Source organism: Coloeus monedula (genome assembly GCF_965178545.1).
Source record: "Coloeus monedula genome assembly, chromosome: 15".
Classification (NCBI taxonomy): Eukaryota; Metazoa; Chordata; class Aves; order Passeriformes; family Corvidae; genus Coloeus; species Coloeus monedula.
This window is the reverse complement of record NC_138795.1, coordinates 131,163-147,721: the sequence shown is the minus strand read 5'-3', so window position 1 is coordinate 147,721 and position 16,559 is coordinate 131,163. Positions and strand designations below refer to the sequence as shown.

Genomic DNA, 16,559 nt, shown 5'->3' with positions numbered 1-16,559 from the left:
GCATAATGAGAACAAGAGTATCATATTTTAGAAATTGAGGTTAGAAACCAAAATTTTTAGTGATTGAAAATAAGCTGCTAGAGATGACTGAGGGAAAATTACTGTGATAGCTGTATACTATGAAGAGGCAGAAGTTGCTGTATATCCAGTCCTAATGGTCTGTATTTATAGTTTATTGCTGAGATCACCAGGTTAGTTTCCTGCACTGTAAAGAATCTAAAGAAACAATATTAATGCACAAATACTCTGTATGGTAAAGTTTTAGTACAAAATCTGGGTTTTTTCTTTATTCCAGAGACAGAGGAAATTGGTGATGAAGAAGTTTTCTCATGGCTGAAGTGTGCAAAGGGTCAGTCTCATGAACCAGAGAATCTCATGCCAACACAGATCATCCCTGGTACAGGTAATGCTTGAAACATGAAAGGAAAAATCGCAAATTTTGTATTAATTCTGAGAAAGCAAGTGGAAAAAATATAAAGATGGGTGATGTTGTAGCTGATACCTCTTCTAACATGGATTTAGAGGACAATCCCACTTGCTACAGCAGAAGGGTTGAAGGGAAGGTAACCCAAGTACGACCAAACTGTGGATTTGAAGTGCGCATCCTTCTAATATTAGCTGTGACTTGTGCTCAGCTGTTTTTAAGTTGTATCAGTAAATTTGTTTAAGTAGCGAGAAAGAGTTTTTTGGGGATGGTTTGTTTTTATTTTTCTTCTCTGGTGAGGGGGAGGGAAAGCTTGCAGCTTTCTATGTTGCTTTTCCAGCAGATGTCAAGGTGATTGAATTTCCCTAATCATGCATGTGAGCATGATGCTTCCTGTAGTTGAAGTAAGAACACACTGTCAACAGGCTCCCCTTGGCTGGGTGGACTGGAGTAAACCCCAGCAGTGAGGTTTTCTTTGTTGGCTTGGTCCCTAATTTTTACGCATAAGTTCTCAACCTGTTCATCACTGTTTTTCAAAGACAGCTCTGTGTGGACAGTATGTTGTTTTATGTGGAGAACACCTCCCCACAGTGCACCAGTTCTTTAATTCATTCCATCGCGTTGCAGTGATAAAGATTAGATTGTTGCTTTCTAGTTGCACAGTGACTTCTGGCTCCTCCTGCTCATCACCCAAACTGCATGCATTAGTATGAAGAGGCCCTCCAGCTGGGCTATCAGCCTTGCCCCTCTTGACAGGAACATGCCCAAATTCCTTTGAGTTATTTCACAGGTGTGTCCCTGTTGCTTCCTAATAGCTAAGTAGCCCCTGGCTCTTGTCTGTTGCTCAAATCTGCATCTCCTTTCCCCGTAGTAAATCTAGTTTTAAAGTTCTCCATATAAGGCTGGTCAACTTGTTGGCAGAGACTCTCTTGCCCTGCTTGGGCAGGTGAATCCCATCTGCTCCCAAGGCACCTGACTTCTCAGAAGTAGATTTGTGGTCACAGAAGGCAAAACTGTTGAGTATGGCATCAGCCATGCAGCCAGGTATTCACCTGTTCAATTCATTACATATCTCTGTGTACCAGGAGGATAGAGGTGAACACCTGTGCTCCAGATCCTTTCAGCATTGCTTCAAGGGTTATCTAGCTTCTTGTGGTGGTTCAAAGTCACCTCATTGCAGTATTGTTGGACCCTACATGCAATAGTAGGAGCAGATGATAATCTGTAGGATTTGCAGGGTTTGACAGCCTCTCAGTGACATCACGAAGGTAGCATTAGCACCATTCGTCACGTACTGTTCAGGGACAATGTGTTGTTATATATTATGTGACCTTAAAGATACTTTGCAGTAATACTAGAAAAACCTCACCCCTTTGAATATATAGTTTAGGCCTTTTTTTTAGATTTCTTTGCATGTGATATTAAAGACTTGACTTTATTTACAGCGCTTTACAATATTGGAGACATGGTTCATGCAGCACGAGGCAAATGGGGTATTAAAGCCAATTGTCCGTGTATTAACCGACAGAACAAATCGGTGTTGAGACCAGCTGTCACTAATGGAATATCACAGGTATGTAATTTGAAGCTGAAATTACCTTGTTTGACATTTACATTTTTAAGATCTATTAAGATGTTATATCCTTTAGGCTGACCTGTTGTGAATTTTAGTTTCTCCATATGTACTCTGAGTGTTTTAGTTTAGCAGAAGTCTTCTGGGGCATTTTTTGGGGACACGAACTGCATCTGTTATCTACCAAGTGGTTATTTGGGCTAATACTCTTACGTAGAAATTGGGTAGGAAGCCATTCATATTGATGCTGTATTTTAAAACAAGCTACTATGAGTAGCTTGGAATACATGCTTTTATTTTGTTGTGGTTCCTGAAGGAATCTGGAGCAGTTCTGTTACTATCGATACAAAAAATCCTCCTGTAATAAAAAACCCCTGAAAGAACGAAAAAGAAAGAAATCAGAAAGTTTGGTCTTATGTTAAAAGGTGACTAAATGATAACATGGTAAGAATTCACACCACAGTGCAAAGGCGAATACACACAGACAAGAAGCTCCTGTATTGTGCTGCTACCTTAGCATAAATTAATTTTACTGTGTGCTTATAGCAAATGGAAAAAGAAAAACAACAGACAAAACCAAATGCATTGGATATGAAAAATGTCTTCCAAGTTGAAGTCTTCCCTTTATTGAAAATTTAGCAGGTTTTTTTTTTGTTTTGTTTTGTTTTGTTTTTTTGTTTTAGCTTCCAACTGTAAATCCTAGTGCATCAGTCTCTGGAAACGAGAACACCTTTTCCACTGGAACAGGGGCGGCAGCAGTGGGGCAAGTAGAAATGGACACTGTACCAAAATCTGAAGCAACTGATAGTAGGATAGAAGATTCTGCAAAAATGGAGACATTACCAACCAATAACACTGAAGTAAAGACTAACAGACCACTTTGTCCAGAAACAGCTCCATCGTCAGCTTTACACTGGCTTGCAGATTTAGCAACGCAAAAAGCAAAAGAGGAGACAAAAGGTGAGCAGAAGAAATGCCCTCTGGGGTTGGAATCAAAAGACAAATGATAACATGCTGTTCGATTGCTATACTTTGTGAGAGTGTGTAGCCCTAAAGAGAAAAGAACAAGGTAATTTTTCTTCCTTTGCCTCTCAGAACCAGTTTTGTTCTATGGGCTTAGAAAAATGCAAAGCTGGAAAGATGATATAGCTGAAGACAATACTGTCTTGTCACTCACAGTTTATTTCTGTGCCAATTTATGTATTTATTTTCTCAGAAGCTGATATCCTGGTGTAAAATGATAGTAATTAATTTCAGATGCAGTTTTGTCACTTTATAACAGTTGAAGTAAATATAACTCTTTTGTGTGCTATGTGAAGAGTGCATTTCCAAGGAACTGAGACTGGAGTCCAGTTGGAGAGTTAGATGAAAGCTTAGAGCATCTTTAATACTCAGTAGTTTGAGTGAATACACTTCCTATATGTCAGAGGTAGCATGACTAACACAGGATTTATTCCTGTCCATATGTCTGGAAGGGACTACTTTACGTGTTGATGTTAAATGTTGGTGAATCACTCACGAGTTCTGCAGGTCTTAGTCACTGTAATATTGAAATATTTAATATCAAAACATTAATTCAGAAAGTCAGGGAAATGTTTTTTAATTGAATCTATTAAGAATTGTGTGTTTGCACATCTTTTCAGATCAGATCTGTTGAGGTGCCTCATTCACTGTTACAGTGATAATTTACCATTACCACAAGATTCTGTTAATATCCTATTTAATGCAATAGCAAATAATTTCAGAAAACTTTGTGATCATTTTAACTTTGCCTCTTGGGGTTTTTTTCCTCTCCCCTCCCTGTAATGTTTATATTTATCTTGCAGAATCAGGATCACTGAGATCAGTGCTTAATAAAGAATCCCATTCACCCTTTGGATTAGATTCCTTCAACTCCAGTACAAAAGTTTCCCCGCTAACCCCAAAGCTGTTTAATAGCCTCTTGTTGGGCCCAGTGACATCTAGCAACAAAGCCGAAGGCTCCAGCCTCAGAGATCTGCTACATACGGGGCCAGGAAAGCTTCCGCAGGTCCCATCAGACACAGGAATCCCCTTTCCTCCAGTCTTTTCTGCAGCTTCCACGGTAAATAATTTTTTATTCTTTCAATGATATCTGTCCTAGGGAACAATTGTCATCTATATGTTTTTATAGTATTCTACTCTTGAATGTTGAAACAAATGTAATACCTTGCCAAAACCCACCACTCCACAAACTTGTAGAGAATTTTAGTTTACTACTGCTGAGGAGAGGCTGTTCTTTTGAAGAGACCAAGAAAATGAGTTTAATACAGCCTATAAATTGTTTAGTTGATAATCAGCATCCCTATAAAAGCTCACTTTAAATTTCACACCTTTAAAAATATTGTAAGGGCATACCGCAGAAAAAAAGACAAAAACTCAATAGTAAACCAGTTGCTTAAACTTATGTATACTTGAAAGGCATTTGAGCTAAAATATGCTTGGGCAGGATCTGCTGCTCCAGCTGGATCACTACAAATCTATGGGGCCTGATGGGATTCATCTGAAAATCTTCGCAGAGCTGCTGATGTGATTGCAAAGCCTCTCTCAACGATTTCCGTGCAATCTTGGGAATCTGGAGAGGTCCCAGATGACTGGCAGCTGGGTGAACATTGTCCTGATTTTCTAAAAGGGCAAAGAGAGGACCCTGGAAACTACAGGCCTGTCAGGCTCACTTAAGTGCCCAGTGAAATAATGGAAAAGATTATTCTGGGAAGTGTAGGTAAATATCCGGAGTACAGTGCAGTCCTCGGTCACTGCCAGCATGTCTTCGTGTGGGTGAAAGTCCTACTTGTTGAACCTGATTTCCTTCTATGACAGGGCCACCTCGTTCATCTAGGAAAGCCAGTAGATTTATTTAATCTTTCTGGAAGTAAGATTTTGATGACATCTCTCTCAGTATCCTTCTGGACAAAATGTCCAGCAGACAGCTGAATAACCATGTTTGGACAACGTGCTCAGGCCAGGGTGGGATTCTTATTGTGTCTCATGCAGGGCCAGGAGTTGGACTCGATGATCCTGATGGGTCGCTTCCAACTCAGCACATTCCATGGTTCTGTGATTCTGTGAGTTTAAGGGGTAGTTGCTATTTCTGAGTGCTTATTCTGGAATAACAATACTTTAATCCATTTCGGAAGGAATAACTTCGAAAAAATCCTGAACAAATCAATGCTATTTGACGTGGTTAGAAGCATTTAGTTTAGGAGAAGGATAGATTCTGTGGAATTTATCAACGCTTAGCTCTTTTTGGCTAACACTTTCTCCAAAAGCTTAGGCAGAGTAAGGAGGAAGATGAAATGGCTTGTCTCATAGCAGATTTTTTTTTTTTAACTCTCTGCCAGGCAGGCTGGCTGACTGTCTGGAACCTTGATTATAGTTCATGTTGGTTGGTTTTGGTAGAGGGAACTGTGCATGAAAATATGCTGCTGCTACAGGAAAGTGAATCCAAGAATACTTCTGCCTCTCATCACTGAGTACAGGGGAAGAAATTGTGGTCGCTCGTTTCAAAGCAACTTACTCCTTCAAGGCTTGAGATATCCCCGTTCCAGCAACTTGTATCCCCCTCCCAGCAACTCTATGCATTCTCTCACCACATCTAATCAGATCTATTGTGTAATGTGTTTTTTCACTTTCCTGACTTCTGATCTTCACTGAGTAATTTAGATTTGAAAAAACTTGTGGAGAACTCTGGTCCAGCTCCTGACTTGAATGTCCGGATGCTTCATGTAGAATGAACAAAACATACCTGAGAAACAACAGTTACATTGCTCAAATTGAGAGAAGCAGGACTGCTGCTCATGAAGAGAATCATCTTGATGTTCCTGGAGCATTGACAGTCTGTTGTGAAGAATTATAAGCATTGTCTTTAATAATTAAACTGCATATTATCTATCTTACGGCCTCCAGAGAATCAGAGTAATGGTACTCTTTTAAGACCATCCAAAGCGGATGACGTCATGATGGGCCTAAGATGGGCTGTAGAAAACTAGTATAATTCCAGGCAGCAGTAGAGAGTGGGATCAGACTAGCACTGGCGCAGCTCCTCTGAAAGGAGCCTAGAGTTCTGGAGGACAGCAAGCTGCACCTGGGCCAGGACTGCACACCTGCAGCTGGAAAGACAAACAGTCCTGGTCTGCATCAGGAAGCATACAGCTGGAGCACATCCAGGAGTGTGGTTATTTCACTCAGCCCCTGTTGGGCCACACCTGGAACACTGTTTCCAGTTTTGATTTTCCCAGTTGAAGAATGACAGTGCAAAATTGCATGGGATCCAGTGAAGGGCCATAAAGAATGATCAAAGCGTTTTGGAGAGCTTGACACATTTGGAAAGGTGGTAGATACTGGTTCTATGCATCCTAGCGAAGAGAATGCTTTGGGGATCTGATCAATCTTACCGTATCTAAAAGATGGTTGTAGAGAATAGGGAGGTACTCCTTTCATAAGAATGCATGGCTAACAGGGCAAGGGGCAATACCAGTTGCTTCAGGAGAAATTCTGTCTGGATATAACAAAAAATTCTCCCTTTACATGCAAGCAGTGGAATAGGCTGCCCTTAGAAGTGAATTAATCTCCCTATAAAGTTAAAGTTCGGCATGACCCAGCCCAGGGGAACGAAGCCTAATTTCAACAGAAATTTACACCAAATGATCTCTAAATCTTCTGTTGGACCTAGACTCTTCTACAATTCCATAAGTATTTTTTACTGAATTGATATATTCAGTAATGAATAGTGTTATGTTTTATATTGATAGTTCTGTATATGGTAAATTTTTTATCTATTGACCTCTAGTTTGTAAGAAGATGGCAATTTTTGGGAGGAAGGAGGGAGTGGTGTTGATTGATTTGTTATGATTTTTTTTTTCACTTGAATGAGAAGGTTTTTGCTACCAGAAATCTATCACACCCCTGCCCCTTCCTGCAAATGTGTGAATAAAGATCCAGTAAGTGTTTATCTTCTGTTGAATATATGAAATATATTTAGTGTCTTAAGTTTTTTGCTGTAAACAAGGCCTATGGGCAGGCTTTTTATTTTTTTAAGTTAAAACAAAGTTTAAGATTGTGTTGCTAACCTGCTACAAATTTTAAACACCCCTTGAGTTTTAAATGTCCCCTGAGGAGCATGGCAACCAGAACCAGAGAATCTGTCTACTAATGGTTCCACTGACATACAGGAAGCACTTTCTTCTCTCTCTGTCGTTGTTTGCTTAGTGTTTACATATCCGTCAGCTTACGTGTCCCAAGGTTGAATTCACTTCCTTAGTAATGGGATGAGGAAAATGGAGAAATAGAGCTGAGATATTAATGAAGTTAGAAAAAATATGAACTTTTTTTACTATCAAAGTAGCTGAATTTAGATCATTAAAGTTTACTATTTTATGTCTGTGTAATATTTTTCTAGGTAGCCTGTAGTTGGTTATTTTAACTTTTACCATTGTAAAACAGAGCCATAGCCATTTCTGTTCTTACCTGGATATGTCTGTCTCTGAGCCAAGTTGTTTCTGATGCATGTTTTCCTGGTTACACAGTGTCTGTGACTAAGTCTGAAGGAGAGCAGATATACGTTAATACTTACACTGTTGCAAGACTAGATTTACCTCTGGATTTACATCTTCTAGGGGGCCAAAGGTAAAGCCAGCCTGCCAAACTTCTTGGACCATATCATTGCTTCTGTGGTGGAAAATAAGAAGACATCTGATGCTGCAAAACGAGCTAGTAATTTAGCTGACACACAGAGAGAAGTGAAAGAAATGGTGATGGGATTAAATGTGCTGGATCCACACACTTCCCATTCTTGGCTGTGTGATGGTAGACTTCTTTGCCTTCATGATCCCAGCAACAAAAACAACTGGAAGATCTTCAGGGAATGCTGGAAACAAGGCCAGGTAGGTGATAAGTGTCCAACCCTTGCTGCTTATAAGTGTCCTGAAATTGCACTCTGCACCTTGGTAAAAAGAGCCTATTCAGACTTTGGCCAGTTGCTCCTGAGTGAATATGGTGAATGAATATTTCAGCTGTAGCTTTATAAACAGGGGACACAGCAGCCCTGTTCACGCTATGCTATAGTGACTTGAGCCCATGTACTCTTGTGCTTACCGTTATGAGAGTGTTTGCTGTGACAGCCTTTTTAGTTGTAGTGTGCTTTGTGCTGAACTTGCTCTGCTCTGCTACAGCCCAGTAGTGAATCCACTCTGATTTCCGGTGTGCACCCACACTTGATGCTTTATAGCCTCAGGGAAAGGTCCATTCCTTCCAGCTGCAGCATGTGCAAGAACGAAAATGCTGAATGCAGTAGTCTACTGAATTTTGGGTTTACTTGATACAGTATTTCACCCTGAGTCCTACAGCCAGTGGGAACCCAAGTGTTGTTCTGGACTCAGCAACTCATGCATGGAGCACTCTCGTGGGTTGTCTGAGGTGCCATCAAGTGCTTAGCCCTTGAGACAACAGACTGTACCTTAGACCTGCTCTCAGCATAGCCACTTGTTCAGATCTCAGTCTGTAGTGCTGCAGCTTAGACTTCTCCAGAGAATCAGTAAGATCAGCCTGGTCAGACAAGCTGAATCTTAAAAAATGGGTGAGTAATTGCTGCTGCAAAGGAAGTGCACCCACAGCTCTAACAGAGGATGATGTCCATCACTGTTCAAATTGTATTCTTGACACTTGGTTCTGCAGCTGCCTCTGACACAGTTACCTTCACTAACTACCTGGAGTTGAGACCATTCATGCTAGACCATTAAGTGTCCTCATCATCTTTTCTGGAGAAATGCTTGTTGTTGGCTAGTCTGTTATTACAGTGCTAGTGCGCTTGGCAGTCGCATTCCATTTTTATTTGTGGTTGATCACAAGATGCTGAGGTGGGGTGGAGGAACAGGCTGCATGTATCTCATTTAGCACTCAGAGTCTATTCCTGACAGAAGTAGAGTACTTTTCGTTTAAGTGTAGCCTGTCCCATGGAACTGCACATTCTCTGGGTTCCCTGGGCACAAGCACAACTAGCACATAGCCATGAGAACTGCAAAGATGACTTGTGCCGCCAGCCGCATTCCTGTTCATGACTCCTCTGGCCAGCTCCTAATAGTTGGAGGAAGGTACTGAGCAGCACACCCTTGTTTGTCTGACTAGAAACTTCATTGCCAGCTTCCCACTACATGCAGTTATCTTCCTGTCCTGACGTTTTTGGGGTGCATAGGAGTCTCCTTTTATTTTTTTTATTTTTCATCCTGTTGTATTTTTCTGATTTATGAGAGATTTCAGATCATTCTTTTGCAGTGCTGTGATGTCCATCATCTGCCTTTCTTTGCAAAGAGCTTCTTAGTTTCTGGTTAGTATACTTTGATAATTTTCTCAACACTTTTTGTCAGGAAATACTACTGTCTCTCTGTGAAGATCCTAAATATTTTGGGAATGCCTACAAAAAATGTGCTTGTCAGTTTCTCTGCCAATGAGATGGTTAATCACCATGTGCAAGGTGCTGCTTGTGACCTTGGGGTCCTTGACTGGTAATGAGTCTTGAGAGACTGCTTATGGAGTCTAGAGATGTGATTACCAATCTTGTGTCCGATGTGTAGCTTGCAGTGTGCATCGCCATCCAAGTTGGTGCACTTCCTGAGGCTCTGGCTACAACTGCTATGCTCGTGTACTCTTTGCGACCCACTATTTTAGGCTGTGCCCCAAGGTGTGCTACTGATGATTTTGGATCATTTTATCATTCAAAAGACCCCTTGAATAGGAACAGACTGGGCAAGTCCTTTGCTCATTCAGGGATCCTCAAAGTGGTGTTGCAGTCATTTGAGTTTTCTGTTGAAATGTGAAAAGGAATTGAACAACCTCCGTTGTTCCTGCGTAAGAGAGCAGGTGACCCAGGCAGGCATTACTGTCTCAACAAGGTTATTTTAAAAAGAATTTCTTCAAGCAGAGACTCTCTCAAGAAACTGCTCTGTCAGAGTTCTTCCTTGGCTTACATCTTCCTGTAAATCCCAGCTGCACCTTTAAAAGTGAAGTGAAAGAACATTAATTCTACCACCATTCCCCAAATCATCCTCCTGTTTTGTGGTTTTGAAAAGGTTATTTGGAAAAAAAACCCTTATCCACCCTCCCCAGCAGAATAAATGCACACTGGGCACGAGATCCATGCCATATGAAGATCTTGGCTATGGTGGCATCCCAAATTGTTAAAAGAGAAAATTATTTTCCCTTAATGCTTAGATAATAAATGGCAGTCTTTCAGTGTCACTCAAAAAGAGCAACATTTTTTGAGTCCTTTCTCTTAGAAATTGTAAGAAATAAGTTCAACTGTCTTATCCCAGAATTCACTGAGAGACCATAAGATTAATTCTTGCTGAAGCTGTTTTTCAAGAGCATTTTGCTCTCTGGAAATGGTTGTTGCTCATCTGGGGATAGTTAGGATTCTCATCCTGTAGCAACCTGATATTTTCTGAATTTTCATGCTAGGATTTCTCATTTTTGAGACAGTGAAAATCTGGTATGGTACTGGAGCTTTTTATTTTGTTGTTATCTCCCTGTAGTTTGAGAGCAGATTTGGCAGGAGATGTCTACCAGGCAAGTCCACTGTCCTTTTGTCTTGGAGCCCTATCTGTGTTCTTCGCTAGAGAGAATACTTTATTTCTTCCATGGCAGATTTGCTGCCATGGATGGCAAGAAGGGGTCTACTAAGTTAAGTAGTTTGGTTGTTTTGGGGTTTCTTTTAATTGCAATTTACAAGTGGTCAGGTGAATACAGCAGGAATCAAAATGTCATTATTTTTCTGTACTGAAGACAGCTGGTTTATCTGTCAGCTTAAAGTCTACCAGGCAGTCCTTTCCACACATCCTGTGAAAGGTACTGTTATTTTTTACTCGTACATGATCCCTAGTGTTTGTTGTAGAATATGCTTAAAACTTTTTTATTGCCTTAATGTTACCATTTTTGCTGGGATGAGGGACTACATTAAGATTTGAGATTGCTGTATTTGCTCTTAGGGAGGTTTGCTGCTTGTCAGGGTCTCACATTTGGAACATAGTGGAAAGACTACCAAAGCTTACCTGTCCCTCAAACATGTGCCCTCTGCTGCTTTTCCATATTGGCACACACAGTACTATTGGGGAGACCAGGACAGTATCAAGAGTGACTGTATGGCTCTGGGTATTAATCAAGGCTATGGAGCCCTCATGGTTTTCTTACTCATGCCAGTGAGGGGTAGGGGAGTGGAGAGATCCTGCATGTCAACCATTGTTTGCACAGCTGGTTTTAACCAAGAGGGTTTTATGATCATGGGAACCTCAAAGAGGATTGGGGATTGCTTGGAAGAGGTAGGATCCACCAAAGAAAAAAAAAAAAAAAAAAAAAGGCATCTTTGCCAACCCGCTGGCCAACCTTATTAGGAGAGCTATAAGCAGGAACAAGGGAGGGAGAGTATGACCAGTGATCAAGGAAGGAATTAGTTGATTGGTTTGGCAAGCGAGCAGTGTGAGGTGAAGTGAACAGGGGTAATCTCATACTTAAGAAACCAAGGATGAAAGATGTCCACATCAAGCACATGCATGTAAGTAAAGATCTGTGTGCATCCCAGCATTGTGAAGAAAGCTTTCATACTGTTTCTGGGAAATCAACATGACTAGGTGTCTTTCTGAGGTACCTGTACACTAATGCATGCAGCACATTGAACAAACAGGAGGAATTAGTGTGCTGTTGCACAGCCATGGTCTCATTGGTATGACAAAGTGGTGGGATAGCTCATGCAGCTGTAGTATGGGAAGGAATAGGTACAGGCTGTTCAGGAAGGACAACACAGGAATGACAGGCCAGGAAGGTGAGAAGGGAGCATTGCTGTTTTTGTGAGGAAGAAGCTAGAATGCATGAAATTGTGAAGGAACTGATGATTCAAGAGCTTATGGGCCAGGATTAGTGAGCAGAGTAACATGGACAACATTGTGGCAAGTATCTGCTACAGACCAACTGACCACAAAAAAGTGATAAGGCCATCTTCAGAAAACTGGAGGAAGCCTTGTGTTCACATTTCCTGGGCCTCATGGGACCACTGTGATACCTGCTGGAGGAACAACACAACAGGTCGCAAGCAGTCCTGAAGTTTTCTGAAGTGCATTGGTGTCAATGTCCTGAGACAGCTGATCAAGGAAACAGCTCGGGAAGGGCGCTTGTGCTGGACCTTGTGCTTCCACACAAGGAAGGTTGTTGATGTGGAGATACGCGGCACCCTTGGCTGCAGTGACTATTAGATGGTGGCATTCAGATCAAGATTTTGAGAGGAGGGAGCAAAGCAAAAAAATCATGATCACAAATCTGGGCTTTGGGAGAGCAGACTTTTACCTTTTCAGATACTTGCTTGGAAGAATCCCATGGAGATATGGTCATGAAGAGAAGAGGAGCTCAGGAATACTGTTTGAATCATGCTTAACCTGCCTTGTAGCCTTCTGTGATGAGATGACTGGCTTGGTGGATGAAGGGAAAGTACTGGATGTTTTTTATCTTTAATAAAGGCTTTTTACACTGTCATGATGTCATCAAAGTAAAGTACAGACTTGGTAAGTGAGCAGTGTGATGGACTTAAAATTGACTGAAATGCCATGTGTGAGAGCACTGTCACTAGTGGTGTATTGTAGGGGGTCACTTCTGGGGTGAGTAGTATTTATCATGTAAATAGTGACCTAGATGGGAAAGGGTTCATAGACCCTCAGCAGGTTTACAGACAATACAAAACTAGGAGGAATGACTGATACAGCAGATGGTTGTGCTGCTACTCAGAGGGTCTAAACAGGCTGGAGAATTGGATTGAGAAGACTCTGGTGATGTTCCGCAAGGGAAAATTTAATGTCCTGCACATCAAGGACGCATAACATGCTGCAGCAGTTGCTGAGGAGCAACCATTTGGAAGGTAGTTTTGCTGGAAGGATCTTGGGGTCCCAGTGGGCAAGGGAGTGACCATGAGCCAAGAATGTGTCCTCATGACAGAGAGAATTGTCAGCAAGTCAAAGGAAGTGATGGTTCCCCTTTACTCAGCACTGTTAGGGGCCTCACCTGGAGTACTGTGTCCAGTTCTGGGCTCCCCAGTACAAAAGAGTCGTGGACTTACTAGAGGAAGCCTAGCGAAGGGTCACAGAGGTGATGAAGGGACTAGAGCATCACTTAGATGAAGAGAGGCTGAGCGAGCTGGGACTGTTCAGCCTAGAGAACAGAAGGCTCAGGAGAGCGTGGGGAGGAAATTTTAAGAGGGAGCTAGGCTCTTCTTGTTAACGCTCATTGACGGGACAAGTGGGAGTGGGTGCCTCAACACAAGAAAATACTCTCTTTCGGTGTGAGGGTAGTAACTTCCAATCTGAATGTTTCTGTAGGTTTTTTTACTTCTTTTCATTCCCCTGAAATTGACAGGAGTAAAGTAAGAACCCTTTTTTGTTTTCTTAAATCTCACTCTTCTGGAGTTGAGGTTTCATTGCTGCCTTCTAGAACTTAATGGCTATGTTGTATTGTGTTTGAAAACCAAGGCTATTTCTGTTATCCCCAGAGCTGGGTTTTTGTTCCGTACATTTCTGAATCAGTAGTTGTCCTCATTTAGGGACAAATTGAAACTAGGCCTTTTAGAGGCCATTGGGCAATACAAAGGAAGCAGCAGTTAGTTACTGGAGTGTTTTTAAGCAGCATAACTTTAGAGTTGCTTGTATATAGCTCTGTAGGTACTTTTGCCTAACACACTTTTACTGCATCTAGGGACATCTGTGCTTCTCAGGGTTGTGCTGAGCTCTTCATGTGAATAAACCAGACCCACCATCAGATCATTGTTAAAGTATAGGGCACCGCTTGGAATTAATTCAAACTTGCGTAGACATAGGAACTGCTATTTGAACATAGGCAGCAGTTACTAAAGCTAAAGGTCTTCAGGTGGGAATCGTTTATGTGCAAATTCACTTTGTACCCTCTTCCTTTTCTCTCAAGTTTGGTAACTCTCTTTTGAGATGGCAGGGTGAAAGGAACTGAAAAGGTTTTGGCAGTGTTGGGAGGATTGTCTGGTATACCTTTCCCAATTGTTGTCAGTTTAGCAAATGCTTTGAGTGTTTATGGGGAGAGGCCACTGAAATATCTGTGTGGAATATATGTACATCATTAGCCTAAACATCTTAAAACCCCTTTTGCAAGTGAACTGCCTTTTTTCTGCTATGTTGATCTGTGATTATACATAAATAACGAGCGAAATAGTTGAACAATTCATATTAAAAGACAAAAATTTCACATGAGAAGGCTTTACTACAAATGCTGTTTCTAGTGGTAGTTGCATGTCTGCTTAAGAAAAAGGACAGGTGCTGGGATTCTACACTTACTGTACTGCCACAGATGGATTGACCCTGTCTGGCTGCCAGACCCCTCTATCCAGCTGCTTTCTCACTCCCCCTTCTCAACAGAACAGGAGAAGAAAATCAGGTGAAGAAGTTTGTGGGTCAAGATAAAGGCAGGGAGATCCCTTAGTGATGGCTGTCATGGGCAAAACAGATTTAACTTGTGATAAAGGAGTTGAATTTATTGCCAATTAAAAATAGAGCAGGATGGTAGAGAAAAAAGACAAATCAGTAAACACCTTACCCCTCCCCCCCCCAGTTACCTTTTTCCTAAAGGCTCAACTTTACTCTCTCATCTCTGACTATTCTACCTCCTCACCCCCACAATTCCTGGAGTGACACAGGGGGGATGATGGGGGTTGTGGTCAGTTCGTAACACTGTCCTCCTCACACTTTCCCACTGCTTCAGTGTGGAGTTCCTCTCACAGGATACTATCCTTCACAAATGGCTCTAACATGAATTGTCTCCATGGGCTGCTCCAGTGTGGGTTGCCAGTGGGCACAGTTTTTACCAGAAAGTTTGCTTATTTGTGGGATTCTCCCCACAGCTTCTCCCAGAGCCTGCTCCAGCATGGGCTCTCCATGGACTGCAGCTTCCTCCAGGGAATATCCCTCTGCTGCAGTGCAGGATCCTCTGTGGTCTGCAGATGGATCTCTGCTTCACCGTGGTCTTCCACAGTTTGCAGGGGGACAGCCTGCCTCACCATGCTCTTTGATGGGCTGTGAGCACCTCCTCCGTCACTGACCTTGGTGTATGCAGAGTTGTTTCTCTCCCTTCCCCCTGCCTCTTCCCCCTGCCTGCCGTCTGTGTGTTGTGTGTGTCCCTGTCTATCTCTCTCTCTCTCTCACACACACACACACACGCAGCAGCTGTGGAGAACTTTTTAGCCATTCTAATTATCACAGAGATGCCACCAGCATCAGTTATGGGCTCAACGTTGGCCAGTGATGGGTCTGTTGAGCCAGGTGGAACCATCTGTGTCCACCATGGAGCAGCTCCCAGCCTCCTCTCACAGAGCCTACACCTGCTGCCAGCACCTTGCCATGGAGACCTAATGCACTTGCCTTGGCAAGTCTAATCCAACGCCACTTCTAAGGCAACTGCACACGGCGTGGAATTAAAGTTTGCTTTGACTCTGGTTATTTGCTTGATGCACAAAACCCAGACGTGGATGAAAATAGATTTGTGGTGTCTTTTGTATGGTGGTAGCCAGGAGTCTCGGCTCTCTTAAGAAAGTTTGGCTGCATGTGTAAGAAATTTGGTTATGGTGGAGTAAGCATTCATCTTTGTATTCTCAGCCCGTGCTGGTATCTGGTGTCCATAAGAAGTTGAAGTCAGAGCTTTGGAAACCAGAAGCTTTCAGCCTGGAATTTGGAGATCAAGATGTAGATTTGGTGAACTGCAGGAACTGTGCCATAATTTCAGACGTGAAAGTGCGTGACTTCTGGGATGGCTTTGAGATAATATCTAGTAAGTAATATTTATGGCTGACTAGTTTAACTGAGCAGTCTGTCTTGCTATCTTCAACTCTTCATTTTCCACCTGTTTTCTTAAAAAATAAATTAAGAAAAAAATCCGGATACCTGTCAGTCTCATCCAAAGAAGCCATTGTTCCTTACATGTAGCACACCCTAGAAAATACTTTATTGAAGATGAGGGCAGGACTGCCCAAAAGAACTGTCTCTACTGCAATATGTTGGGGTGTGTTACTGTCATATGTCAAAAAATTATCCATTTCATGGGAAACTACTTTTTTTTTTTACCTTTTCCCAGTGAAATTAATCATGAGTTACCATTATTAAGACAGTAAGTAATATGCCTACCCTTGCTCTCCTTTCAACCTCAATTTTTATTGTAAAACTAAAGGGATCCTGCAGAGCTAAAACAGACTGAGACTTTTGACACTAAAACTTGGACTTGGTGGAATGCATCAGTTAAGTACACTTGACATTGCAAATTCTTTTTTGGTAGATCATCTGTGAGTACAAATACAAATTTATATGTATTACAAATGGCAATGCTATATGCATGCCTCACATGATAACACATTATTTAATGCTCAAGTTCTTCTTTGAGAAAACCTTCTGTCAAGTGTGAATGGGGAAACTAACCAGCTAAAATTTCTGGGGGCATAACTGGTTAGGTTAAAGAACTTCTGAAAAGCAGAGTGGTCCATTTTGCATTGTATATACCTAGATC

At 41.8% G+C, this 16,559-nt stretch overlaps 1 protein-coding gene across 4 annotated transcripts in view; it reads left to right on the top strand.

Annotated features, from left to right (window-relative positions):
* Positions 1-16,559, top strand: part of KDM3B (lysine demethylase 3B) — a 50,633-nt gene that overhangs the window by 22,379 nt on the left and 11,695 nt on the right. For all 4 annotated transcript variants that reach the window (XM_082291777.1, XM_082291776.1, XM_082291775.1 and 1 more), the window contains exons 12-17: positions 296-403; positions 1,870-1,997; positions 2,681-2,957; positions 3,824-4,080; positions 7,631-7,897; positions 15,659-15,830. In XM_082291777.1, coding sequence (XP_082147903.1) covers positions 296-403; positions 1,870-1,997; positions 2,681-2,957; positions 3,824-4,080; positions 7,631-7,897; positions 15,659-15,830 — 1,209 coding nt within the window. The remainder of the gene's footprint in view (positions 1-295; positions 404-1,869; positions 1,998-2,680; positions 2,958-3,823; positions 4,081-7,630; positions 7,898-15,658; positions 15,831-16,559) is intronic.